The sequence below is a fragment of the Oncorhynchus kisutch genome, linkage group LG13, assembly GCF_002021735.2.
Source record: "Oncorhynchus kisutch isolate 150728-3 linkage group LG13, Okis_V2, whole genome shotgun sequence".
Classification (NCBI taxonomy): Eukaryota; Metazoa; Chordata; class Actinopteri; order Salmoniformes; family Salmonidae; genus Oncorhynchus; species Oncorhynchus kisutch.
In genome coordinates, this window is record NC_034186.2 from 37,003,027 (window position 1) to 37,029,686 (window position 26,660).

A 26,660-nucleotide genomic window follows, 5' to 3' on the forward strand; every position below is an offset into this window, starting at 1 on the left:
TAATATCTAGCAATAAAAAAAAAACAATACACACATAATCCAGAAAAATACAAAAATAAGTTATATAGTATAAGCCATGACTAGAATACAGCATATACAGTACCAGTTAAACGTTTGGACACACCTACTCATTCAAGGGTTTTTCTTAATTTTTTACTATTTTCTACATTGTAGAACAATAGTGAATACATCAGAACTATGAAATAACACATATGGAATCATGTTACAACCAAAAAAGGGTTAAACAAATCAAAATATATTTTATATTTGAGATTCTTCAAAGTAGCCACTCTTTGCCTTGATGGCAGCTTTGCACATTCTTGGCATTCTCTCAACCAGCTTCACCTGGAATGCTTTTCCAACAGTCTTGAAGGAGTTCCCACATATGCTGGGCACTTGTTGGCTGCTTTTCCTTCACTCTGCGGTCCAACTCATCCCAAATCATCAAAATTGGGTTGAGGTAGGGTGATTGTGGAGACCAGGTCATCTGATGCAGCACTCCATCTCTATACGTCTTGGTCACATAGCCCTTACACAGCCTGAAGGTGTGTTGGGTCATTGTCCTGTTGGGATGGTGTGTTGGGTCATCAAACCAGATGGGATGGCGTATCGCTGCAGAATACTGTGGTAGCCATGCTGTGGTAGCCATGCTAGTTAAGTGTGGCTTGAATTCTAAATTAATCACAGACAGTGTCACCAGCAAAGCACCGCCACACCATCACACCTCCTCCTCCATAAAATCAAATGTATTTATATAGCCCTTCTTACAGCAGCTGATGTCTCAAAGTGCTGTACAGAAACCCAGCCTAAACCCCCAAACAGCAAGCAATGCAGGCTCCATGCTTCACGGTGGGAACCACACATGCAGAGATCATCCTTTCAGCTACTGGGACCACCCATACGTAAGGTTTGATTTCCACCGGTCTAATGACCATTGATGGCGTTTCTTGGCCCAAGCAAGTCTCTTCTTGTTATTGATGTCCTTTAGTAGTGGTTTCTTTGCAGCAATTTGACCACGAAGGCCTGATTCACACAGCCTCCTCTATTAAGATGTGTCTGTTACTTTTATTTGGGCTGCAATTTCTGAGGCGGGTAACTCTAATGAACTTATCCTCTGCAGCAGAGGTAACTCTAATGAACTTATCCTCTGCAGCAGAGGTAACTCTAATGAACTTATCCTCTGCAGCAGAGGTAACTCTAATGAACTTATCCTCTGCAGCAGAGGTAACTCTAATGAACTTATCCTCTGCAGCAGAGGTAACTCTAATGAACTTATCCTCTGCAGCAGAGGTAACTCTAATGAACTTATCCTCTGCAGCAGAGGTAACTCTAATGAACTTATCCTCTGCAGCAGAGGTAACTCTAATGAACTTATCCTCTGCAGCAGAGGTAACTCTAATGAACTTATCCTCTGCAGCAGAGGTAACTCTAATGAACTTATCCTCTGCAGCAGAGGTAACTCTAATGAACTTATCCTCTGCAGCAGAGGTAACTCTAATGAACTTATCCTCTGCAGCAGAGGTAACTCTAATGAACTTATCCTCTGCAGCAGAGGTAACTCTAATGAACTTATCCTCTGCAGCAGAGGTAACTCTAATGAACTTATCCTCTGCAGCAGAGGTAACTCTAATGAACTTATCCTCTGCAGCAGAGGTAACTCTAATGAACTTATCCTCTGCAGCAGAGGTAACTCTAATGAACTTATCCTCTGCAGCAGAGGTAACTCTAATGAACTTATCCTCTGCAGCAGAGGTAACTCTAATGAACTTATCCTCTGCAGCAGAGGTAACTCTAATGAACTTATCCTCTGCAGCAGAGGTAACTCTAATGAACTTATCCTCTGCAGCAGAGGTAACTCTAATGAACTTATCCTCTGCAGCAGAGGTAACTCTAATGAACTTATCCTCTGCAGCAGAGGTAACTCTAATGAACTTATCCTCTGCAGCAGAGGTAACTCTAATGAACTTATCCTCTGCAGCAGAGGTAACTCTAATGAACTTATCCTCTGCAGCAGAGGTAACTCTAATGAACTTATCCTCTGCAGCAGAGGTAACTCTAATGAACTTATCCTCTGCAGCAGAGGTAACTCTAATGAACTTATCCTCTGCAGCAGAGGTAACTCTAATGAACTTATCCTCTGCAGCAGAGGTAACTCTAATGAACTTATCCTCTGCAGCAGAGGTAACTCTAATGAACTTATCCTCTGCAGCAGAGGTAACTCTGGGTCTTACTTTTCTGTGGTGGTCCTCATGAGAGCCAGTTTCATCATAGCGCTTGATGATTTTTGCGACTGCACTTGAAGAAACTTTCAAAGTTCTAGACATTTTATGGATTGACTGACCTTCATGTCTTAAAGTAATGATGTTCTTTGCTTATTTAAGCTGTTCTTGCCATAATATGGACTTGGTCTTTTACCAAATAGGGCCATCTTCTGTATACCAACCCTACCTTGTCACAACACAACTGATTAGCTCAAACGCATTAAGAAGGAAAGAAATTCCACAAATGAGCATTTAACAAGGCACACCTGTTAATTTAAATGCATTCCAGGTGACTACCTCATGAAGCTGGTTGAGAGAGAATGCCAAGAGTGTGCAAAGCTGTCATCGAGGCACATTGTGGCTATTTGAAGAATCTCAAATACAAAATATATTTTGATTTGTTTAACACTTTTTTGGTTACTAAATTATTCCATGTGTTATTTCATAGTGTTGATGTCTTCACTATTATTCTACAATGTAGAAAATAGTCTAAATAAAGAAAAACCCTTGAATAAGTAGGTGTCCAAACTTTTAACTGGTACTGTACATATACATTTGGTGAAATAGTATGTAAAAATTATTAAAGTGACCACCGAAAGGTTGCTGGATCAAATCCCCGAGCTGACAAGATAAAAATCTGATGTTCTGCCCCTGAGCAAGGCAGTTAACCCACTGTTCCCCGGGCGCCAAAGGTGTGGATGTCGATTAAGGCAATGCCCCCCACCTCTCTGATTCAGAGGAGTTGGGTTAATTGCGGAAGGCACATTTCAGTTGAAGGCATTCATTTGTACAACTGTCTAGGTATCCCCCTTTCCCTTTCCCAATGACTCTGTACATAGGGCAGCAGTCTCTAAGGTGCAGGGTAGAGTGCTAGGTGGTAGCCGACTAGAACAGTAAGGTTCAGGGCAGGGTACTGGGCGGAGGCCGGCTAGTGGTGACTGTTTAACAGTCTGATTGACTGGAGATAGCTTCTATTTCTCAGTCTGTCATTCCCAGCTGTGATGCACCTGTACTGTCCCCGTATTCTACATGGTAGCAGGATGAACAGGCTGTGGCTTGGGTGGCTCTTTTAGTTCCTGCCTGAACTATTTGTTTTCACATGGACATGTCTCAATACTTTCTTATTTGGACTTGGAATTAGCATGTGCAGAACCATTTGTGTTTTTACCCATTGGAGTTTTATGTTACAGCACAGCAATATCATTAAGGCAACTCAACAGGTTGCAGGTTACTCTATGCTTGTAGAACATAAATGTGTCTCCTGTGTTGTTAGATAGTGCTTATGGCATGACAGTGTTTATGGCATGGCTGTTAGTTGTAATGGCATGGCAGTAAAGGTCCTGAAGACCTGGGGTGGTGGTTTTGGGGCTGCCAGCTACTCTCTCAGCTGTATGGGAGTCCCAGTCAGTCACACCACCTGTCTGCTAAAGCTCCTCCGTTTCAGGTGAACTCTATTCCTCAACCCCAGGGGAGGGCACAGGAGAGGCACGGGGCTCATCAATACACAGGAATGCAGGCATACACACACGTTTAAACATATCGGATCACTGCAATTTATTGGACAGAGAGTGGGGGTGAAAAGTGCCTTTTTAACTCGGTATGGCCCCAGACCCCAGAAAGACTTTGTTCCCAGATGGGAGGGGTTGTATAGGCCAGAGGGGGCTAGATGCCAGCGGGAACATACACAGACAGTGTGATGAAGAAGGTGCAACAGCTTGGCCCCTAAGACCCTCACAAACTTCTACAGATGCACCATTGAGAGCATCCTGTCGGGCTGGTTCAACCCAACGCATCACCGGGGACACACTGCCCTCCAGGACATCCATGGCACCCAGTGTCGAAGGAAAGCCAAGAAGATCATCAAGGACCTCAGAACCAAGCAATGTGTTGAATCTCTGAGTCAGGTGCATCTATGTTGATCCTCAGTCATGCTAGCCCTCAGCCCATTCAAAACACATTTGTCTGTGAGCACTCAGCCAGATATTGATGGCTTGTGAGGGCTGATGGATTGCTAGCACTATGATATCTGGAGAAAGAGAAGGAGAAGACCGGTGTGCTGCTGCAACATGCCCCCTGCCTGTTCACGTCTTCTGTCTTTATTCTCTCTGTAGTGTTGTCAGCCTCCTCTCTCTATGAGGAGTCTGCAGGTGGACACAAGCAACGAATCATCTGTGAGTCCACAGACATCAGAGCAAAGGAACGGAGTGCAGAGAGAGAATGACAGGGCCTTTTTATCTTCCTTTCTGACAGCGAGGAAGCGTTGTGTGCTGAATGATTGGGGTCCGGGCCTGAGACTAGAGAGAGCCTGAGACTAGAACAAACCTTCAACAAGCCTCTTGAGTACTACTATAATTGCTTGTTTACTGCAGGCCTGGGTGAGTGTGTCGTTCTTAGCAGGAGCTGGTTAGGAAACACCTGTTGGTCCATTAATATTTTTGTCTCAGTAAAGACAATATATTCACTCTAATACGGTCTGTGCCTTGGGATTCTTGCTTTTCCCAGCACTGGTATTTTGGATGAGCATCTACCTCAGACCTCTTTTGAGGTAGGAAATACTCCTTCACGGCAGCACTTGAATGGTTGATTTTCCGGACCTAGATTAAGCTTACTCCTGGACTATAAAGCATGCTCCATGGAGAATCACCACTGAAAGTGTTTTTAGTCCAGGAATAGGCTTCATCTGTGTCCGCAGCCTAGCCTCAGGGCAATTCGTAAGATTTGGAATGTAAATCTGTTCCCCTCCATTTAGTACGAAACATTACACTACGTTAGGTTACATTACGAATGGAATAGCGGTCGTACAATATATATATATCATACGAATTAAAGAACGTAAAGTATTATACGTTCTTCTCTGAAACTAAGTTGCTTGTTGCATGGTAACAACAAAGGAGAATTACAGGGAGAATTTGCATTGGTGGATAAATATCAATAAAGGTTAGGATAATTTATGTAAAAAGTCAGGGGAACTAAAATGACAAAGGTTCCGAAAATGAAGTAAAAAAGTTAGATGAATTGGGTTAAGGTTAGAATATGGATTAGCTCAAATGCTACTGTTGTCCCTGACACGTCTAGAACACGCAACCTTTGGATTGCTAGACGGTCATGGTCCAACGTCCCTCCGATCGTTTCTGTCTTAAGTAACCATACCAAATGTAACATATAAGACTTATTGGAAATGCAAATATTTACGTAAAATACCAAACGTCTGCCCGGTAGTCCAGTCTGATGTCCAGGAATTGGCCCCTAGAGTACCGGATCGAACTACACTCTAGAGTGTGTATTAAGCAGCACTTACCACCATCTTGTTGAGAGAGACCCAACAGTCCTGGGGGAAGTCCTGCAGCATGGGAACCAGGAACTGCAAACAGCCATCCCAGTGACACAGAAGCAGCATCATACCAATCAGGTTGAAGATACGCATCACTGCACTGGCCAGGTCATAGGTCATATGGAAGATCTGTCACGAGAGGGTGGGAGAGAGAGGAGTAAGTGGTGTGTTACACACCTCATTCATTCACCATTTCACATGGACTTAGCCTGTTAACATAGCCAATGAACACATGATTTTAAAAAAAATAGAAACCGATTCCATTATAAGCATTATCTGGTTACAACAGGATTTGGATTCATGATCGGATTAGTTATTGTAATTAAGTAAGTAACTTTACCGGTGCCAAAAATGCAATGTTGCTTTTCTGTACACAGAAGTTAAACTTAGTTTGCCTTGAGAAATGAAGTACATCAAATAACTTCAGTGATGACGGCACTCCTTTCCTGCACTCATCAGAGGCGCTAAAAGCTTTGATGAGACAAATATGACCAAGAGGGATAAGCTCCATCGAAGTGTGAGCCAGGTGATTCAGTCACCTCACAAGACCTCACGCAAACCCATGGGTTTAAAGCTTAACCAGACACAAAATGAAAAGCAGCTCTGATAGACAACACAAGGTCGGAGTGCCTCCTTTCGCTGTTTGTAAAAGTGACTGTATTGGAATATCTGTGGTGAAAAAGGCCAAACAAGCATCCTTCTGCATGACCTCTTTCTATCTGTCTCAAAAGCCCTAAAATTAAAAACAAAATCCCTGTATTACTGAGTTTGGGTGGTATTGGGTTATTTTCACGGTGCCTGTACAGCTATTTCTGTATCTGTTTATGGACAATTTACCTGCGGGCGTACACACACACACCTACATAAATGCAATGGCTTGTCTTACACCATTAAGGTCAGAGGGCTCAGATTGGTGCGTTTAGCGTATCGCGGTGCCCTCACAGGCAGTTGCTCGCCATCTCTCAACTCACCCCTTCATGCTTCTGCTATCAGACTCACTGCCCGCAAGCAACAGGAGAAGAAAACACTTGAAGGCCTTGCATTTTGATTAGGATCCAATCATGGGCTAAAACTAAGTCTTCAGCTAACTAGCAGAACTATGACATGTAACATGTGTCACTGTCAGTTGGCCGGAAGGGCCAGGGCACATAGCGTAGATGTAACAAGAACCTTATGGCCTGCAGCCCATTACACAAATAGAAACACAGGACAAAGCATTACGCAATCCACTCTAACACATTATACAACAGTTCCACAGCCACTAATATGGAAATACTGTATCAATTCAATTAAAATGTAATCGTTTAAGGATTCTGATTCAATCATAATGCTCTAGATGGGAATCAGAAATGAGAGCATGCTAAGTGAAAGTCCTCCTGAACCCACAACGCAATCCAAGAGTGCCTAGTGCACTGCTGCCTGGCCAGCCCAGCTCATGAGAAAGGTAACATCCAGTCAGTCTGGACGTGACTGCAAATGGAAGAGGTTGATACAAGCTTCCTATTCCCAGAAAGCCTCAGTGTTTTTACTGCTGCATCCTGTCTAGCACCTAGAACACAAACTAACAAGCACGTACACACAAACAGCCCAATGCAGAGGGGATGACACTCAGGGAATACGTGGGTCTAGATAGAGTATCAGAGGAGTGCTCCAAACAGCTGTCAGCTACATGCAGTAGTAAAGAAGACCGTGTTCCCAGGTACATCTTGATGAGCACATTGCTCTCTAAGAAAATGAAGTCACTGTATGACAACAGCTGTGAAAAATATTGCAGTTCAGGTTCCTCCTTTATTCGGTGACTTGTCTAACTGGCCCTCTCATGCTCCAGATGAGGTGAGCAGCTGCCCTGTGCAGAGCAGAGCTGAGCAGTGGGTGAGAGGCACTCGGTTACGCAAGGGGTTGATTCAATAATTAGGGGGTTGTGTCTGGCTCAAATTACCACTCTGGAATCAAGAAAATAATTGTCCCATTAAGTAGAGTACAGAACACACACAAATGAGTCATCAGACTTGGGTCAGCTCAGAGCCTCTTCTGGAATATCTTAGCTAGCACAGAAGGGGCATAAATGTATGTATGGCCATCCTCCCCTCTGTTTGGCCAGCACAGCTTTACACATCCAGTCACATCAGGGTAAAACAGGCCACTGTGATTGGCTGCACACCACAGCCAAAGGTTGTGATGATGAGGCTAACTGGCCAACACAGTCACTGAGAAAGCAAGGCTGTGAATCTCAGCATCCTGCTGATGTATATCACTACAGATACAGAGAGAAAACAGTGTTGAAGGCCTGTGATAGTGTGAGACTAGCCTATTATTGGAAGGACATTACTCGGAAGTAGGTTGGGCTGATGATGTTCATATCTGACTCCCTTCTGTACTTGCCCTGATTTGACAAACTAAAAGAGCTTATTCTTTCTACTGCTGCCTTTGTATCATAGGGGTATTATTGCGGCCTACCCCCTCTTTCCATTGGTCGATGCAAGTACTTAACACATAGTGTGTAGCCTCTCATTGTAAATTCTAGAAACACATTGCCAATCCCATCTCCTCCTGCCACTGGTCAAAGTTAAACTCTGCCGAGTTATCAACAACCTCCTCCACATTTAATGGATTAGTTGAACAGTGCAGAAGAGAACCTCCCCAGTTATTTTTCTTCTCCTCAAGACCAGTATGTAGGAGATCTAGTTTCAGGCATTTCTTTCATGCCTGCTATGTTAGGTCAAAGTAAGTTCTAGAGCCCAGTTTACCTCTTCCCATTGGTGGATGTAGCGGATTAGCCTGGACAGCCTGAGCAGCCTAAGCAGACTGAGGATCTTGGTAAAGCGTAGGATCCTCAGGGCTCTGGCCGTCTTATACAACTCAGAGTCGATCCCCTTCTCAACGATCAGGAAGATATAATCCACAGGGATGGAGGAGACAAAGTCCACCAAGAACCAGGTCTTCAGGTACGTCCTCTTGATCTTCCTGGGGTCCAGGATGATCTCGGTGTTGTCCTCAAATACAATGCCTGTGCGGAAGTTGAGGACCAGGTCCATGAGGAAGAAGGTGTCAGAGACTACGTTGAAGATGATCCAGGGCGCGGTGGTCTCGTCCTTGAAGAAGGTGATCCCAACGGGGATGATGATGAGGTTGCCCACCATGAACATCAGCATGGTGAAATCCCAGTAGAACCTAGAGGGCAGGAGAAGGAGGTTAGGGGACAGAGACAGTTATGGTGGAAGAACTCGGGACACCTGAACTTCAACTCCTGTTCAATCGAGTACAGGCTTAACTAAATTAAAAACAAAGAATGCAATATAACATTTTATTAAATCGTTTGGGGAATGGTCTTGTCGCGAGGGAAGATCCTCGGACAGGTGCTTTTACTTAGTAAGAATACTACAATAATAACAGTACAGTAAGTAACTAGGGTATGATGAGTACTAGTTCAAGTAGAAACTGTAGTATCACTGTTTTCATTATGAGCAAATGTTCTTATTTTCTGTTTGCTGTGCGTATCACATGCAAGTAGTAGGGAATGGCCAGGAACGTCACAATACATTATCACTATACCGAGGAGCTGATAAGATACTGTATGTACTGCGATTCTCACGACTCCCACCATTCTCACGAATCACGATTCTACATTTATTGCGATTTGATGTTCCAAACATATTCTCACTATATGTCTGCTGCAGAGACAAGAGAGAGCGTGAGAAAATGAGTTATGATCAGTCTGGGAAATATAAGTGCTGAAAATATATATTTTTTTTTTGAAAGATGGAGAACAAGCGATGAAGGAAAAGTACTGGTGTTTGGATGCAGGTACAGCCAACGATACTTGGAGACAAATATCAATATAGTATCATCCAAAAATAATATCACGATATGTAACTGTATGGATTTTTTCCCTCTAATCACTAAAAGTCGCTGATGTTGCTTTATCACTCTGACAAGTACCCTCTCGACTTACTGCAGCCTGCTCTCTACTGTCCACATCTCACAACACCCTCTGTCAGACAGGGGCACACTGACAATAACACACACACGCACAGAGTCAAGCAAACATGTGCATGCAAGCTCACACACACACACACACACAAGGCTGGTGGCATAGCCTACCGCAAAACAGTTAACAATCAACAGTCATATCACTGCAACCTGTCAGAAATCAAGTCCATCCTCCTGCTCATGCATGACAAGGTCATGTCAAGGACAGGAGGGGAGGCGATGGGGGAAGAGGGTAATATGAGGGTACAGCTGGATGGTGAATTGATTCTAAATCCTTGCTACAAGGACAAAGGGTGGCATAGGTGAAACCAGAATAGTAGGCCTATATCGGTATATTTGAATTATTGTGACTGCCAGGTTATGTAAGATAGTTACACTACAAGTTTATGGAATTTTGCATATGGAATGTTACACTTGACAATAACATGTGTGAGGTAAGAGATTGATTAATATTGAGGAGCTCAACTGAAAATACATATTGAATTGTGCACCTAGTGTAATATCAGTGGCTATCAATATTGCTGTCTAATCAACCCAAGGTAATGCTTGGAAAGAGTGTAACTGATAGGTGGGATGCTGAGTCATGTCTTGATTGACTGATCCTGCCTGATCGGAAACGGACATCGATGACTCCACTGAGTGAGTGATCATCCTTCCAACGAGAAATTGCTACAGTAGGCTACATAACAAAAATGCCCTAAATGTTGCCATGAAGTTTGCAAATTGCTCAAATTTACTGTATCGGAGAAGTTATTGGTTGTGAAATAGGCCTAAAAATCGCTCTCTGTCTAAACGCACAGTATGTGACAGTATGCTGTCATGTTGACAGTTTTGAATGCCGGGCTGTTTTTTATGGTTCGGGAAAGACCCCTTAGTTCCAGTGAAATGAAATCTTAACGCTATAGCATACAATAACATTCTAGATGATTCTGTGCTTCCAACTTTGTGGCGACAGTTTGGTGAAGCCATTTGTGTCCTGTTTCAGCATGACAATTCCCCCATGCCCAAAGCGAGGTCCATACAGAAATGGTTTGTTGAGATCCGTGTGGAAGAACTTGACTGGCTTGCACAGAGCCCTGACCTAAATCCCGGCGAACACCTTTGGGATGAATTGGAACGCCAATTGCGAGCCAGGCCTAATCGCCCAACATCAGTGCCCGACCTCACTAATACTCTTGCGGCTGAATGGAAGCTTGTCCCCGCAGCAATATTCCAACATCTAGTGGAAAGCCTTCCCAGAAGAATGGAGGCTGTTATAGCAGCAAAGGCAGGATCAACTCCATATTAATGCCCATGATTTTGGAATGAGATGTTCGACGAGCAGGTTTCCATATACTTTTGGTCATGTAGCGTATCTCACCCTATGTGAACCTAACCTGCACACTGAAGGCTACCTAACAAACATACATAACAGTACTACTTTACATTTGTATTACTGAGTAATGGGTCAGTGTACGTCCCTGTTTGTTTCTCTAAAAGGTCATGTTTCGGAAAGAGGGAGCAATGGGACGGTGTGCTGCTTAATAACACAATTCATCATTCACTTTAAAAACCACTCCAACCTTAACCCTAGAAGAGAGATGATACCTTGACTCTTTCTTGACATCAAGACCTGGAATTGACTTAATAAAAAATCATGGTGCCTCTTATAATTACACGTGCACGTAATGAAGTTGATTATCAGTCGGCTTAAAATAGCTGTCACCATACGAGGGAGAGTCTGTCTTAGACCGAAGTGTCTGATTTCGGGGGAAAGCCTAAATGTTTATGGGAATCTATTGTGGAGCGATGTGAGGAAATGGGAGGAGAATAGTGAGGGATAGGGACGAAGCAGCTACAGTGAGATAGCTCAAGCTGATTTTGCATTCATCAAAGAAATTGTTACCGATTTTAATTACAGAGTATTAAATTAACACCGACACCTACCCATAACGAAATCCAAAAGATCAAACTAGATTGGTGCATTTAGGGATTTTCAATATGAAATCTAATATGAATATATTTGCATGGAATAATATCCTGTCAAGAGTCATGCATGGTTTCATTCATGTAACATTCATATTTTATGAATAAGCATTGACAAAATAAATATGAAACATGTTTGACCAAGTTATGTGACAAAACAATATCAGATGTCTGTGTATGATAATGTAATCCAGGGATGGGCAACTGGCGGCCCACACACCCCCTTTTGAAGGCCCTCGGATCAGTCCCCCCGACCCCCCCAAAAAATATATACAGTACCAGTCAAAAGTTTGGACATACCTACTCATTCAAGGGTTTTTCTTAATTTTTTACTATTATTGTAGAATAATAGGGAAGACATGAAATAGCACATACAGAATCATGTAGTAACCAAAAAAAGTGTTAAACAAATCAAGTTATATTTTACATTTGAGATTCTTCCAAGTAGCCACCATTTGCCTTGATGACAGCTTTGCACACTCTTGGCATTCTCTCAACCAGCTTCTTGAGGTAGTCACCTGGAATGCTTTTCAATTAACAGGTGTGCCTTGTTAAAAGTTAATTTGTGGAATTTCATTCCTTCTTATTGCGTTTTAGCAAATCAGTTGTGTTGTGACAAGGTAGGGGTGGTATACAGAAGATGTGGTATAGATCTTCTGGGTGGTATACAGAAGATGTGGTATAGATATTCTGGGTGGTATATAGAAGATGTGGTATAGATCTTCTGTGTGGTATACAGAAGATTTGGTAAAAGACCAAGTCCATATTGGGTCAAGAACAGCTCAAATAAGCAACACCCTCATTACTTTAAGACAGGTCTGGGCAATTCCAGTCCTCGAGGGCCTGATTGGTGTCAATGTTTTGCCCCAACCACATCTAACACACCTGACTCCAAAAATCACCTAATCATGATCTTCAGTTTAGAATGCAATTCGATTAATCAGCTGTGTTTGCTAGGGATGGAGAAAAGTGTGACACCAATCAGGCCCTCGAGGACTGGAGTTGCCCACCCCTGCTTTAAGACATGAAGGTCAGTCAATCAGGCCACAAGAGCAGTCGCAAAAACCATCAAGCACTATGATGAAACTGTCTCTCACGAGGACCGCCACAGGAAAGGAAGACCCAGTTAGCTTTGCTGCAGAGGATAAGTTCATTCGAGTTACCAGACTCAGAAATTACAGACCAAATAAATGCTTCACAGAGTAACAGACATCTCACCATCAACTGTTCAGAGGAGACTGAGTGAATCAGGCTTTCATGGTCGAATTGCTGCAAAAAAACACTACTAAAGGACACCAAGTAACAGCCAACAAGTGCTGTTAATATGTGGGAACTCCTTCAAGTCTGTTGAAAAAGCATTCCAGGTGAAGCTGGTTGAGAGAATGCCAAGCGTGTGCAAAGCTGTCATCAAGGCAATGGGTGGCTATTTGAAGAATCTCAAATATATTTTGATTTGTTTAAAGCTTTTTTTGGTTACTACATGATTCCATGTGTTATTTCATAGTTCTTGATGTCTTCACTATTATTATACAATGTAGAAAATAGTCAAAATTAAGAAACCCTTATATATATATATATATATATATATATATATATTTTTTTTTTTTTTTTTTTTTTTAAGAACTCGGTCAGTGTCTCAATTTACTGTTGCGATTTCGAGTAGTAAACTACACATTGTGCAATTCAGAGATTTGGCTGTGCATCAGCAGTTTTTACAGTCAGTCAATTAGCCCATGTCAGCTAAAAAATATATATATATTGCTAAATTAATTTAGAAGCCAGCTATCTAAGCTCGTTATCATCGTCGAATTAATGGCGGCCCCCACCATTGATTTTGTTAGTCTCACTCAGATATAATTTTAAAAACAGCAAACATTTCTCATGATGAGCTCAGATTTTTTTGGTGGCCCCCACCCCCATCAAAGTTGCCCATCCCTGCTTGAAATATGACTATACTATTAGGGAATCTGAGAAAAACGCTTTATAATAGGCTACCATTAAGAGCTTAATAAAAAGCGCATGTAGCATTTCATAAAGGTGATAACCTGGGACACATTTTATCAACTGCGTGGGTGTTTTAGATTGATTTCATGCGGTATATGTTTGCCAAGTAACTTCACCAACAACAAGGCCTTTGTGGTCAGCTGTTTTACACACGCGTCCTCACTGTAAATCGCGAGACATAAATAGGCCTTTCCTTTAAACTACAGAGGTTTCAGCAACGCAACTCTCATCCCTAAATCAAGTATTTTCCATGGAATAGGTCTTTCGACCCCAATAAATCAAAACTGCGCAATGATGAGAATGTGCAACATACCTTTTCAGCTTTTAGATTCGGTGTTCTCCCAATATATGTTGCCTAATTTGACATTTAGTGGCAATGCATTACTCATGAAAAGCAGCAGACCGCACTGACAGCAAACATCAAAATGGATGTCAACAAATCTTATAATTTAACAACAACTCATAAACTACTTCCAATGCTTAATATCAAATTGGTTATGTTAATTTATATTCAAGTTACTTATTGGGTAAATTGTTTAGCACATAGATCACATTAACAATTTGCGCCCACCTCAGTGGGACTTCACTCAACCCATACCTGAAATCGCTGTATGGATGAATAATCCAATTACCGGCCGATTGGACGCGCTCTTGTTCCTTTTCCACCGCTTTTTGGCTCCCAAACATACGCAGGGAAAATTTATTAACTCCAGGCTGAAGCATGGAACTAAATTGGCGCTGCATATAAGTCCGATTGTCCTGCGGTTCCCCATCATCTGGCACAATCTGGGGTCCATCCTCAGATTTAAAAAATACGAGAGAATTCCTGTTCTGTTGGTTCTGCACAGAGGACGATGCTTTTCTATTAGGGGCACTTGAGAAGGAAACTCTGGAGTCCTTTTTCTCATTGCCAGTAGTTGTGGCCCCGGCCACCTCGGGCCCTTGCCCCTGTACTGAGGTGATCGAACAGTCCATGCTAGCGACTCTGGAATTACATCTAGTTGGCCTTTTCCCGTTGTCCGCTGCAACTATTCCACCGGTCTGTTTCTCCTGCCTAGAGACGATGGAGGACAGGCTCCCTGAAATGTTGGGGTCCCTTCTGCAATCTCCGTTGTTGTTGCATATCACACCGGTAGTGCCTTCACCTGTCCAACAAGTAGCCAACCCGGTTACCGCTGACCCTGGGGCTAAGTCCCCTCCAGCCCTATAGTATGAGCCGCCACGGGCAGTAGCATCTCCCTGGCATAACAGAGCACAGCTTGTGGCGCCTGTAGGAGCACAAGGTGCGGACTCTTCGCCTTGCATGAACCACAGCTCATTGTTGGAGTTCTTGCGCGCTGTTGATGATGCTCCCCCTCCTGGCGTAAATTGCTTCATCTTCAAACTTAGACCGTTCCTATCGCCTCCGCCACCAACGGAGCCGGTTCCGCACAATAAAGGCTGCTGGAATTTGGACTCATCTTCTCCATCCTCAGCCTCGTCCATGACAGCGCCTGGGAATAGAGTGCGCGCCTTCGGAACCTTTGCGTGGCTGGGAGGCGACGAGTTCAAAGCAGCTCCAGCCTATTGTATCCAGTGGAAACCACTTTAGGATACAGCACCAGTGGCGTTGCTATGGCTGCAATCAGGCTACTCGTTTCATGTCACAGCGAAACGGAGAGCCCGTCCTAGTACCTATAACCTCAGAGCCCTCGTCTCCTCCTCACGAATGACATCCAAGGGAAGTTTCCAATGTGAGATGACAGCATGGTGGACCAAATAAAGATGGGAAAAAAAGTAATACAAGCGTGAAATATTTTATATATCTGTTTTGAATATTGTATTTACAATACAAATAGTTTGTGAAACATTCAAATGCAATAGTAGCCTTGAAAGGTCAATCGATAAGCACACTGGCAAATTTCCTCAATTTTATGCATAGGACGCATGTGTAATCCCCAAATAATACTGGTGAATTACTTCACCTGAGAAATGGAATATGTGCCAATATAGGCTACAATATTCATCAGTTCAGATGTCGATTTATTCAAGACACCTTGATAGGCTACGTCAACCATGCCACATAGAATCACAATGGTTCCTCCACTGATGATTAAATGGCACCCTCTGGTGTCGAATCTTCTCAGAATGATTTGGATGTGTAGGCCTACTGATGTAATATTGTACAGTGAGTCTATATCGGTTTGGACTATGAAATATGACTTTTAGTCCACTCATTTACTAGTCTCCCTAGGACCTAAGTAGATAAATTGCCTCCCACAACGTTAGCAATGTTCCAGTATACAGTCGTGGCCAAAAGTTGAGAATGACAAATATTAATTTTCACAAAGTTAGCTGCCTCAGTGTTTTAGATAGTTTTGTCAGATGTTACTATGGAATACTGAAGTATAATTACAAGCATTTCATAAATGTCAAAGGCTTTTATTGACAATTACATGAAGTTGATGCAGAGTCAATATTTGCAGTGTTGACCCTTCTTTTTCAAGACCTCTGCAATCCGCCCTGGCATGCTGTCAATTAACTTCTGGGCCACATCCTGACTGACGGCAGCCGATTCTTGCATAATCAATGCTTGGAGATTGTCAGAATTCGTGGGTTTTTGTTTGTCCACCCGCCTCTTGAGGATTGACCACAAGTTCTCAATGGGATTAAGGTCTGGGGAGTTTCCTGGCCATGGATCCAAAATATTGATGTTTTGTTCCCCGAGCCACTTAGTTATCACTTTTGCCTTATGGCAAGGTGCTCCATCATGCTGGAAAAGGCATTGCTCGTCACCAAACTGTTCCTGGATCGTTGGGAGAAGTTGCTCTCGGAGGATGTGTTGGTACCATTCTTTATTCATGGCTGTGTTCTTAGGCAAATTGTGAGTGAGCCCTTGGCTGAGAAGCAACCCCACACATGAAAGGTCTCAGGATGCTTTACTGTTGGCATGACACAGGACTGATGGTAGCACTCACCATGTCTTCTCCAGACAAACTTTTTTCCGGAAGCCCCTAACAATCGGGAAGGGGATTTAGAGAAATTTACTTTACCTCAGTAGTCCAATCCCTGTACCTTTTGCGGAATATCAATCGGTCCCTGATGCTTTTCCTGGAGAGTAGTGGCTTCTTTGCTGCCCTTCTTGACACCAGGCCATCCTCAGTCTTCACCTCACTGTGCGTGCAGATGCACTCACACCTGCCTGCTGCCATTCCTGAGCAAGCTCTGTACTGGTGGTGCCCCGATCCCGCAGCTGAATCAACTTCAGGAGTCGGTCCTGGCGCTTGCTGGACTTTCTTGGGCCCCCTGAAGCCTTCACAATTGAACTGCTCTTCTTGAAGTTCTTGATGATCCGATAAATGGTTGATTTAGGTGCAATCTTACTGGCAGCAATATCCTTGCCTGTGAAGCGCTTTTTGTGCAAAGCATTGACGGCACGTGTTTCCTTGCAGGGAACCATGGTTGACAGAGGAAGAACAATGACTCCAAGCACCACCCTCCTTTTGAAGCTTTCAGCCTGTTATTCAAACTCAATCAGCATGACAGAGTGATCGCCACCCTTGTCCTCGTCAACACTCACACCTGTGTTAATGACACTGACATGTCAGTTGGTCCTTTTGTGGCAGGGCTGAAATGCAGTGGAAATGTTTTTGGGGGATTCAGTTCATTTGCATGGCAAAGAGGGACTTTGAATTCCAATTAATTACATCTGATCAATCTTCATAACATTCTGGAGTATATGCACATTTCCACCATACAAACTGAGGCACCAGACTGAAAATGTATATTTGTGTCATTCTCAAAACTTTTGGCCACAACTGTATGTAATGTTGTCATAGGTCTGGAATTTCCAAGACTACTCCTTTACCATTGGGTAACTCCTGTATGTATGCCAGCTTCAAGTCATGCCATTTACCAGAGGACCAACAACTTCAAACCCATCGCCAACAACTATCCAGGGCACTTAACAGTAACTTCATAGCTTTGTGTGGGATGACCTATAGCATTTTACCAAAATGTCCATCTTATCCAAGCAGTAACAGACAGACCACATATCTTAAATCAGATCACTTTATTGAGATTGTGCAAATTGGTACAGTTGTGTTAAATCTAATTAGTTACTTTTAAGCTAAATAAATGACAGTCATTTTCACATGTACTTCTTAAACTACCGGTGCACATCCAGTCACAATACTAAATCAAGTTAGTGCAACATGTGGCTTCTGAGTTGTCTACAAAGTGGAGGTTAGAAAAAGGACAATGCTTCAATAGTGTCAATCCTGTTTAGGTTCCATGTACCCTTCAAGAAAACAAGCCATTTAAAAATCGCCTTCCATTCTGATTAATGTATTAGTCGTTGTTCAGAAGCAGAAAACCCATCTCTTACACTTGGTCCTTTTTCAGGAAGTATTACTATGGATGTGACTATGGCAACAAAAGCATAGAAAATTCAAAACTACACCTTAACATAGTAGTACAACTCCAAAAAGCTTTGATTTTATTTTGCAATGATTAGCCTTTTAAAATCTCAACAGTGCATGTATTAAATACAGCAGGAACTCAGACGAAATTGCATTATAATCCTACCTGCTGCGTTTAATTTAGGAACTACCTACAGTATTATAACTTCCTCTGTGGAAAATCAAATACAGTGGAGGAAGTCAAATGGACTGTGTTAAGGTGTATCCTATAACTCAGCCAACTATGTGAGGGATGCATGGATGGGCCTCTTCAGTTCAGGGGCCTGATTCATGTCATTTGTCCCCAGCCCTATATCTAAACACACCTGATTAAACTAATTGCATTCTAAAGACAATGATTAGTTGATTATTGGAGTCAGGTGTGGTAATAGGGCCTGGGGAAAAAGCATGTCAGTGTCCAAACATTTCACAATCGTAGTAAGATCCATGTTGCTTAACAGGTGGCTGTTCATGCTTGCAAATATAAGAGCAGATATTTAGACGTGAAGGAAGCTATAAGCACAAATAGAAAAACCACCAATAGATCATTCCCACGTAAACTTTTACAATGGACTTCACTACGAACAAACACTTCTAGAACGGCAATAAAACTCATGCAAAAACATGTTTTTTTTTTGCCAATGGCCTTAAGCCGAAAGCACAATATGGAGAGAAATATAGAAGTACAATTCAGCCCATTTCTCAAGACATTAACGTTCAAGAATTTAAATTTAAAGTCGTTTAAAATTCGCAGGGTGCACTAGATTATGTGACGCTCAGCAAATGCTCTTCATCCTGGAAGATAGTCATCAGGATATCTGTCAGGAAAGAAAGGGGACTGACAATTAGATTGAGAGCTCAACCTCCACGGGAGGTTTACTGCTTTGATTTTGCAATCAGAATAAATGAATTTGAAATAGGCTCATCCAGTTGAGTGGGTTGATTCAAAAGCCCTCACACACACACACACACACACACCTCTCATCTTCTCTCAGTTGGAGTTCCTTTGCCTGACATCCTTGTGGTTTGTGGCAGCATTGCTTTTCCTGAAAGACATTTTCCATCCAGAACTTTACAAACACAGCAATGTATATCTTTAAAAACATTTTTCTACCCCTTTTTCATGATATCCAAATGGGTAGTTACAGCCTTGTCCCATCGCTGCAACTCCTGAACTGACTCGGGCGAGGCGAAGGTCGAGAGCCATGTGTCCTCCGAAACACGGCCCTGCCAAGCCACACTGCTTGACACACTGCCCGCTTAAACCCGAAGCCAGCCGCACCAATGTATCGGAGGAAACACCGTACAACTAGCGACCGAAGTCGGCCTGCGTGTGCCCGGCCCGCCACAGGAGTCGCTAGAGCACGCTGGGACAAGATCCTGGCCGGCCAAACCCTCCCCTAACCCGGACGACGCTATGTCAATTTTGTGCCGCCTCATAGGTCTACCGGTCACCTGCGACAGCATGGGATCGAACCCGGGTCTGTAGTGACGCCTCTAGCACTGCGATGCTGTGCCGTAGACCCTTGCACCTCTCGGGAGGCCCATTTATATATTTTCTTCATGAGAAATGAAATGTATTGAATTTTTACATGTCAGTGTAAAATGTGTACTTACAGGGGAGCAGAACCTGAGTCCTCATCTATAAAGCAGCACAGGGACAAGAGAAAAGATGTGTCAACAGCTGAATTGGTCAGAGACTGTCTGGTAGGGAGACATTCTAATGAGAGCAAGGCATGGAGAAAATTCTTTCCACAGACAATGAAGGAAATGGTGACAAAGTTCCAAGTATTTCTTTAAGTAGGCCATTGTCAAATGATTGCAGTCAATTATGCAAAACAAGCATACACTGCCATAATTCTATCTACAATAAGCAAACACAGTTACATCGCTTGAACTTAATCATTTCATTAAAAAAAGAAAACTGCAGTTATGACAAATCTACCTACACTGTATCCCAACTATATGTTCCTGATTAGAATATATGTTATCAATCTGTACTGAACATCTCAAAATAACGCAAACAGGATAACCAAGTGAAAAGTGAAAAGTTGAAGGGACAATGCAACACCGAAAACAGTTGTAAACAAAGCGTACAGGTATACTGCAGATTAAAAAGGTCTGGACATGACTGTTCAGTCACCGGTTAAAATCAAAGAATAGGTGCCCTCAGGCAATGAATGAGATCAATGAAATGATATCCCTATTATAAAAAAAGAAAATGACTTGTCATGCATGAGATCAAGATGCAGATGGCATGCAAGACAAGATATTATAAAAGGTACACACAGAAATATGACATAACCAGAGCAACTTCCTGCTTACAGATGTCAACAACTGTATGCAAGCAGGAAGTTGCCCCGTGATGTCATACTGCTGTGTGTACCTTTAAAACCCTAAACCCTTAGGTGTTTCCAACACTACAAACCATGACATTAGGCCTAATTTCCATCTCCACATAAATCACATGACTTGGGCTATTTGACCCTTTTACTGGCATGACAAAAACACATTGATTGGTGGGCATAAAAATGTGGCTAAGTTTTAGCAGTCTGAAAATGTATTTCAAATTTAGCCCAAATTGGTCCAATATATGAATGCAAGGCCAGTGGAAGAGTTCCTTATTAGATACATTCTTAACAAGTGAACGCAGTGCATTCCTATAGCTTCTCAGTTACGGTCATCTCAGGTCAACCACTTCCGTCTGACATGCAGTTTTGATCACTTACCAAAACGCAAACGCAGCAGCGAACAGAGAAATACAAAACGGAGAAGGAAAAAAAAAGTGTTCTAATAGAAAACCAATTGCTTTTGATCAAATGAAATGACTAAAATCATAAGTGAAAAACATATTTAAATTGCAAATCAAGAAGACCAAGTAAATAACAGTAAACCTGCTATATCCAAACCATTAAGAAAAGACGACGTGTTGGGTTATCATTAAAATGGTAGCTAATGCACAGCAATCATTGGAGAATGACAGTACATCTGAAACTAAGACTGTTCTGCCACTGGAGGGCAGCAGACACTCACAGCTAAATCATATGGACTTAGCGAGGTATGCTACTTCAGAAATCATGAATGGCAAAACAAGAGTACTTCGTTTCTGCATTTCTCTGTGGGTGTTTCTACGTACCGTCGTTGATCTCATCAGGCTTTCTCCTCTTCTCGTAGATGAAGATGATGCTGACCAAGATGATGACCTCGGCCACGATGCCCAGGAAGGGCCAGAGGGCGGCCAGGCGGCTGCGGACGCGCAGGTGGATCTTGTCGAAAGCCGAGTCCACTTCTCTGGCACCGTAGCACATGTAGTCGCCCATGTCCATGGCGATGTCCAGGTCATTGATGGTCAGGGTGGTCCTGTTGGGGGTGCTCTTGATCTCATACCTGTCAGTACCGTTGGTGATGGCCTGAGAATGACAAATAGGGAGCAAAAAGTAATTGAATACTCAACTCTTATCTAGGGCAGAGACCTCTTTGGATAGTACTAGTGCATGTGGCATTACTGTGACTTCAACCAAGATATTGATTTAGTCAACGATTCCTAACATTGGAAAATAACTGCAGCATGTGACTTCATTCACTCAGTTCAGCATCAGGGGTTATTCTGGCTCAGTGAAACTCATCGTGTTAAGCCTAATGGTGCATCAATGACGGTAAACGCATACCGTCTTCAGCATTTCTTCTCCTTCCAGTTTGTACCACTTCCAGTCAGTAGGCAGTGGATATCCATGACTGACACACACCAGCACACCCTTGTCCTGCTCGTTTCCATGCTCAGAGCGTTTGTAGGCCGAGACATGGATAGCAGCTAGTGACAAACACATGGATGCAGGTATTTATCGGATAGCCGCGATTCATCCAACACCTGCAGTTGTCTAAAACTGGCTATACAAGCCCATTACAGCTTTCAGATACTCAAAGCGCACTAAGGTAGTAACATTAATCGGCATAGCTAATGTCAGTAGAGACTTCACTTTAAAAGTTCAAACGCATTACTTACTTTTGACTGCAATGGATTTCTTCACCACAGGATCAGACAGGAAGACGCAGTCATATACTCCACCAGAATGGAAATCAATTTTAGCCAAGCTAATGGGGGAAAAAACAACAACGTAAGCCCTGAGGATGAGAAACGCAGGCCTACAGACTTCACTCAATGGCTTCAAACACATCCCAGTCATGAAGTCACTTTGCCTGTAAAAACACACTACAAAAGATGCTGCCCCAACAGGCTGAACTTCAAATGGCTCCCTGTTGCTGTTGAGAATGAGAAGCAACCAGATAAAAATAAAACTGCATCTCTCCTTGTTACAAACACTTCTACTTCCCCCTGGTAACAACAATCGGACTTGTGTCGGCACTGGAACCCTCCATGCTCTTTACGTCTGATGGGGAATTATGGTTATTATGAGAGTGAAAGAATGGGAGTGCTAGGGGGCGCTTATCCATGCTGCTGCCAAGGCTACAACCAAAGCTGCAGTCCATCTCGCTGCTAATTAATGGCAGGGAATGCCTGAGCAGGGCCTGGAGTGTTACCATTAATGGATGGTATGTATATGTGTGTGAGCAGTAGAATGAGGGAGAGCTAACATGTAGAAAATACATGGAGGAAAGGTTGGCGTGGTTTTTCATTCAGTGTTGCTGTGCGGTCAAATCTGTGACCTACCTCCCTGCTGACAAAACATTAAAAAGGCATGGTCGCTAATAATGACAAGCAATGACTGCTAGATTCAGGACAACAGCTGAATCTCAAATCAGCGAGCCCAGCTCCGGGAAATCGTTCTATAGCTCAGAGGGATTCCCGTCCATCTGGTGGCTCAAACATGCAAACACACGCTGCCTGCCTGGCAGGCACTTACATGTACTCGGTGTAGAGAGCAGCAGAGTCCTGCTTGGATGACTCGATCACATTGCCATTCCTCATCCAGTAATGACCTTTGACTGTGGACGGGGGGTTGGTCAGGTTGCACGAGAGGATGGCAGAGGTCTGGTTGTTCACCTCCATAGGTGAAGACACAATTAAGGGATCTGTAGACAAAGTCAACATATTAATAAGCCGTCCTTTGACATGACCACTTCTAGTAGGATCATTACCGTAGTAACGTCACCACGACTACAAGCCAAGTGTAACTAATTCTTGCATGTCTTTTCACATACAGGATATTGCTAAAATACTTTAGGGTAACTAAAGACACTACAAAATATTTTATATCAAAGTAGTGGATTTAATCCAAACTTAAGGTACTGGGTTTACAGGATAAATGGCTCTCTTGACACCAACATGTTGCAGCACAAACCTTGACTGGTCAGTGCTTGACATTGCTTTACTATCCTTTAGCCTAAAAACTTCATAGTAACAACTGATAAGGTCTAGCTTAGCTTGTCAAATGTTATTACTTTCAAAATCTAATTTCAAGCCAAGAACAGCACAATATAAAAAGGCAGCGCCTCTTCCAAGCAGAGGCAGATCACATGGGCAGACACCTAAAAATGGAGAGCTCGGGCTGAACCAAGAGTTCAAGAGAAGAGGGGTTACACAGGGAAATTAATCTAGGAGACCATGAGGAGAGGAGCTTGTAATCAACACATGCAGAAGAAGCAACCGGCAAGGTATGGTAGGTTGGTGTTCCACTAACAGAGAAGAGGAACAAAGAGGATCTTTTGGTTTGATTCAGGTAGAGAAAACAAATACTGGAAAGATGCCCTATGGCTAAGAATCAGAAAGCTGGGTTGCTGTCTCCTATAGATAGATTTAGTACTCCTAAAGAGCCTAGTCAGGCATAACAGGTCTAAAGAGTGTAAACACCACAGGACAGTGTCAATATGTTAGTATCAATTACACATTCTATACCTTGGACAAGACAGCAAAATAGACCAAATGGAAGTCAACAAGAAGCTGACCAACCCATAATCTGACCCTTTTAAAAACAAAATGAACATTTTATGATTCAAAAATTAGATGTAGCCATTTGCAGGTTTCAGACCTTATGACCAGTATTATGTGAAATATTTTCCTAATTCATTTAAAATAAGGATTTGACATAGGCCCAGCAAAAAAAAGGCATCAGATTGAGGGTAGTGCTACGGCAGGTATGACACGTCTAAGGAGAGGCCCGGCCACGCCTTGTGGTCAGGTTGGCTCTCCACTACTGGACATCATGGGAGCTCAGTGAGGGGAGAGTAGGGGAGTCTGGGTGAAACAGGGTTGAGGGCAGGAGAAGGTGGGGAACAGGAGCTGGACCCCTCACTGTCCTCTACAGGGAGACGCTGCCTGGCTGTACGTAGGGCCTCCCAACACTCACATTCAAACACTATAACGTTAGCCTGTGAGCGGATCCACTTGATTTTGGGTGCCTTCTTCAGCTCGTTGCGGTCGGGGTCGTTGGAAGCGCGGCACTCGTACGTGCCGGAGTCATCGAGCGTGAGGTTTAAGAGATGAATGGAGCTGGTGGCGTGCAGGATGTAGGTGGCGTTGATCTCGACACGGTCTCGCCGAGCCCCATCGAACAGCTGGGTCATTGTCTCGTCGGGCTCCTCGCCCTCTATGAACCACCACTGCACCTCTGGGATGGGGTTCCCTGTCACCTCACAGTGCAGCTCTGCAATGTCCTCTATCAGTTTCATCTGGGACAGGGGCGACTTGACAAAACCAGCTGAACAGGCCATTGTGGGGGAGGGGTGGTTTACATTGATTTGGTTTCAGATTGGTTTTTAGCAAATCCGACAATTTTATGGAGGTGAAAGTAAAATGCGATGGAAAAGGCAAGCAGGCAAAAAAGAAAGAAACAAAAGATTAATCAAACACATGAAGAGTAGGGGTCTGAGTATCATTATTAACCAAAATAGTTCATGCCAAATGGCTTTTTAGAGTACTTGATACTCAGACCCATTGCAGATTGACATGCATTAAAATCAAAAGCAACTAATAAAAACAGATACATTTCATGAAGGGCAAGTGAAAATATGTTTGTTATTCATCGCACGAGTGGACTAAGCAGATGGATGAAATTTAAAATGTCAGATATGATTCAAAATAGTCTGTAAATCTATTACATTCTCTGTCTGTTTGTCATTGTGTTGAGAAGTGCAGGGCTTAGTTATTAAACGAAACACCTGATCTGACGTTGAGGACATTCTGTACAGGATTTAATACCCAGGAGGAGCAACAGAAGAATAACATTCGCACGGCTCGAGGCGCACTCTGTAGAGTTAGCCCCCTGTAGGGTTATTTCTATCGAAGCCCACGGAACAATCTTAAATCAACACAGGAGAACAAAACCTTGGCATACCTTCAACATCCAGGCCCACCTGAATAAACAACCCAGGAGATCAATGATGAGAAATGCTTCAGAACAAACTCAGGGATCCCTATGTAACGCCGCTTGAACAAAGACAACCATGTTCAGACAACGCCTGAGCCACAGCCCCTTTCTTTATTGCATCTTTGCATAGTAGGACAACAAGGCATGGTGGTAGGTGGACATTTTCTGAATAGTTGGCTCCCTAAAGACCAGAGATAGTATGTACCCATTAACATGTCCAAAGTCAAACTTGTGAAGTGGGGTTGGAGGCACGGCTGCCTCTGGCTCTAAAAATCATGTGACCTTTTAGCTAAGGCTGGCAGGATCCTTTTAACCATAACAAAGAGGTCACCTTCATAGCAAATGCTGTACAAAACAAACCCAAGTAAATGCAGATAGTGACTTCACATAGGCCAGAACGAAAGTCATAACTAAAATTTGTTGTTACTCTAGCTTGTATCAAACTTAACACACCAGCAAGTTCCACCCCCCCCCCCAAAAAAAAAATAACATTTTGGAAAGAGACCAAAAAGCCCGCTCCAGTATACCCCTCTTGAAATCAGTGCGACTCACCAGTACTGTAGGTGACATGTAGTCCTAACTGGCCTAGCATAGCAAAAAGACAGAAGCCTGACTGCTTGGAATGGTTGTCAAGTTAATGTGCTACAGTTTACTAATAACTACATAGGGTCATGCTCCACAGGCCACCTACTCAGTGTAAACAACTAGGTTTCCATTTTGTGTGAATGTTAGCTGGGGATAAATAGGACATTTCAAAAGGAGGTGTGATCGGCATATGACTGCAAAATATAAAAGATTAACACAAATGTCCTGCAACAGGTGAGAGAAAGAGTAATCATAGTCATTACAGTTGTTTGTATGCAGCATTTAGCCTACCCAGTGATCAATTATGCTGACATAAAATGGTCACCCAGAAAATGGGCACACAATCAAAATAGCAAACCAACATGAATCCTGAACACACTGTTCAGGGCAGACAGGGAAACAAATGCTACTAGCAATAAAGATTTATCTGAGTCATATATGTATTAACATTCTGTTACATAATCAATGTGCTTTTATGAGCCCATCGTACTTCATGACTCCACTCATTTGCATAGGAAATGCTTCAAAACGTGCTTTTCCTGACCTCGTTTAACCGAAGGGAAAATGGCTGCCTGCTTTCTATAACCTACTTCTCCAACCAACGTTTTGCTCAAGACGAAGCTGGAACGCAATAGAAATATAATTGTATTAATGATCTGGAGTTGCCAAAGCGGAAAACTGCCCATCCAGCATGGGGACTGCCTGTGTGCTGTATCTTCAGAGGCATCTGCAGTCCTCTGGGACATGCCCTCTAAAGCTT

General features: G+C 43.0%; 2 protein-coding genes across 3 annotated transcripts in view; both read right to left on the reverse strand.

Moving 5' to 3' along the window:
• LOC109901548 (potassium/sodium hyperpolarization-activated cyclic nucleotide-gated channel 2-like) overlaps window positions 1–15,255 on the reverse strand; it is a 73,467-nt gene extending 58,212 nt beyond the window's left edge. The window contains exons 1-3 of the mRNA XM_031786157.1: window positions 14,150–15,255; window positions 8,340–8,763; window positions 5,560–5,721 (exon numbers count right to left, since the gene is read on the reverse strand). Of these exons, the coding sequence (XP_031642017.1) occupies window positions 5,560–5,721; window positions 8,340–8,763; window positions 14,150–15,036 (1,473 nt within the window). The 5' untranslated portion in view covers window positions 15,037–15,255. The remainder of the gene's footprint in view (window positions 1–5,559; window positions 5,722–8,339; window positions 8,764–14,149) is intronic.
• Window positions 15,256–17,587: 2,332 nt separating this feature from the next.
• On the reverse strand, window positions 17,588–24,674 carry bsg (basigin). Of its 2 annotated transcripts, none has more exons than XM_031786159.1 (8): window positions 24,296–24,674; window positions 22,853–23,021; window positions 21,994–22,082; window positions 21,659–21,801; window positions 21,127–21,400; window positions 19,608–19,620; window positions 18,969–19,036; window positions 17,588–18,808 (listed from the first exon to the last, which is right to left on the reverse strand). In XM_031786159.1, exons 1-7 carry the CDS (start codon window positions 24,657–24,659, stop codon window positions 18,982–18,984), a joined length of 1,107 nt encoding a protein of 368 aa, XP_031642019.1. In that variant the 5' UTR covers window positions 24,660–24,674; the 3' UTR covers window positions 17,588–18,808; window positions 18,969–18,981. The 2 variants fall into 2 exon arrangements, with proteins under 2 accessions (XP_031642019.1, XP_031642018.1); XM_031786158.1 differs by having other exon boundaries at window positions 19,608–19,632.
• Window positions 24,675–26,660: the final 1,986 nt, after the last annotated feature.

Excerpts from the sequence above, each read along its gene's own strand:
- bsg (XM_031786158.1), bottom strand. The coding sequence starts at position 24,659 with ATGGCCTGTTCAGCTGGTTTTGTCAAGTCGCCCCTGTCCCAGATGAAA. Across the intron at positions 23,022-24,295 it reads TAACGTTATAGTGTTTGAAT|ATCCCTTAATTGTGTCTTCA; the intron begins GTGAGTGTTGGG and ends CTTTGTCTACAG. Across the intron at positions 21,401-21,658 it reads GAGAAGAAATGCTGAAGACG|GCCATCACCAACGGTACTGA; the intron begins GTATGCGTTTAC and ends TGTCATTCTCAG.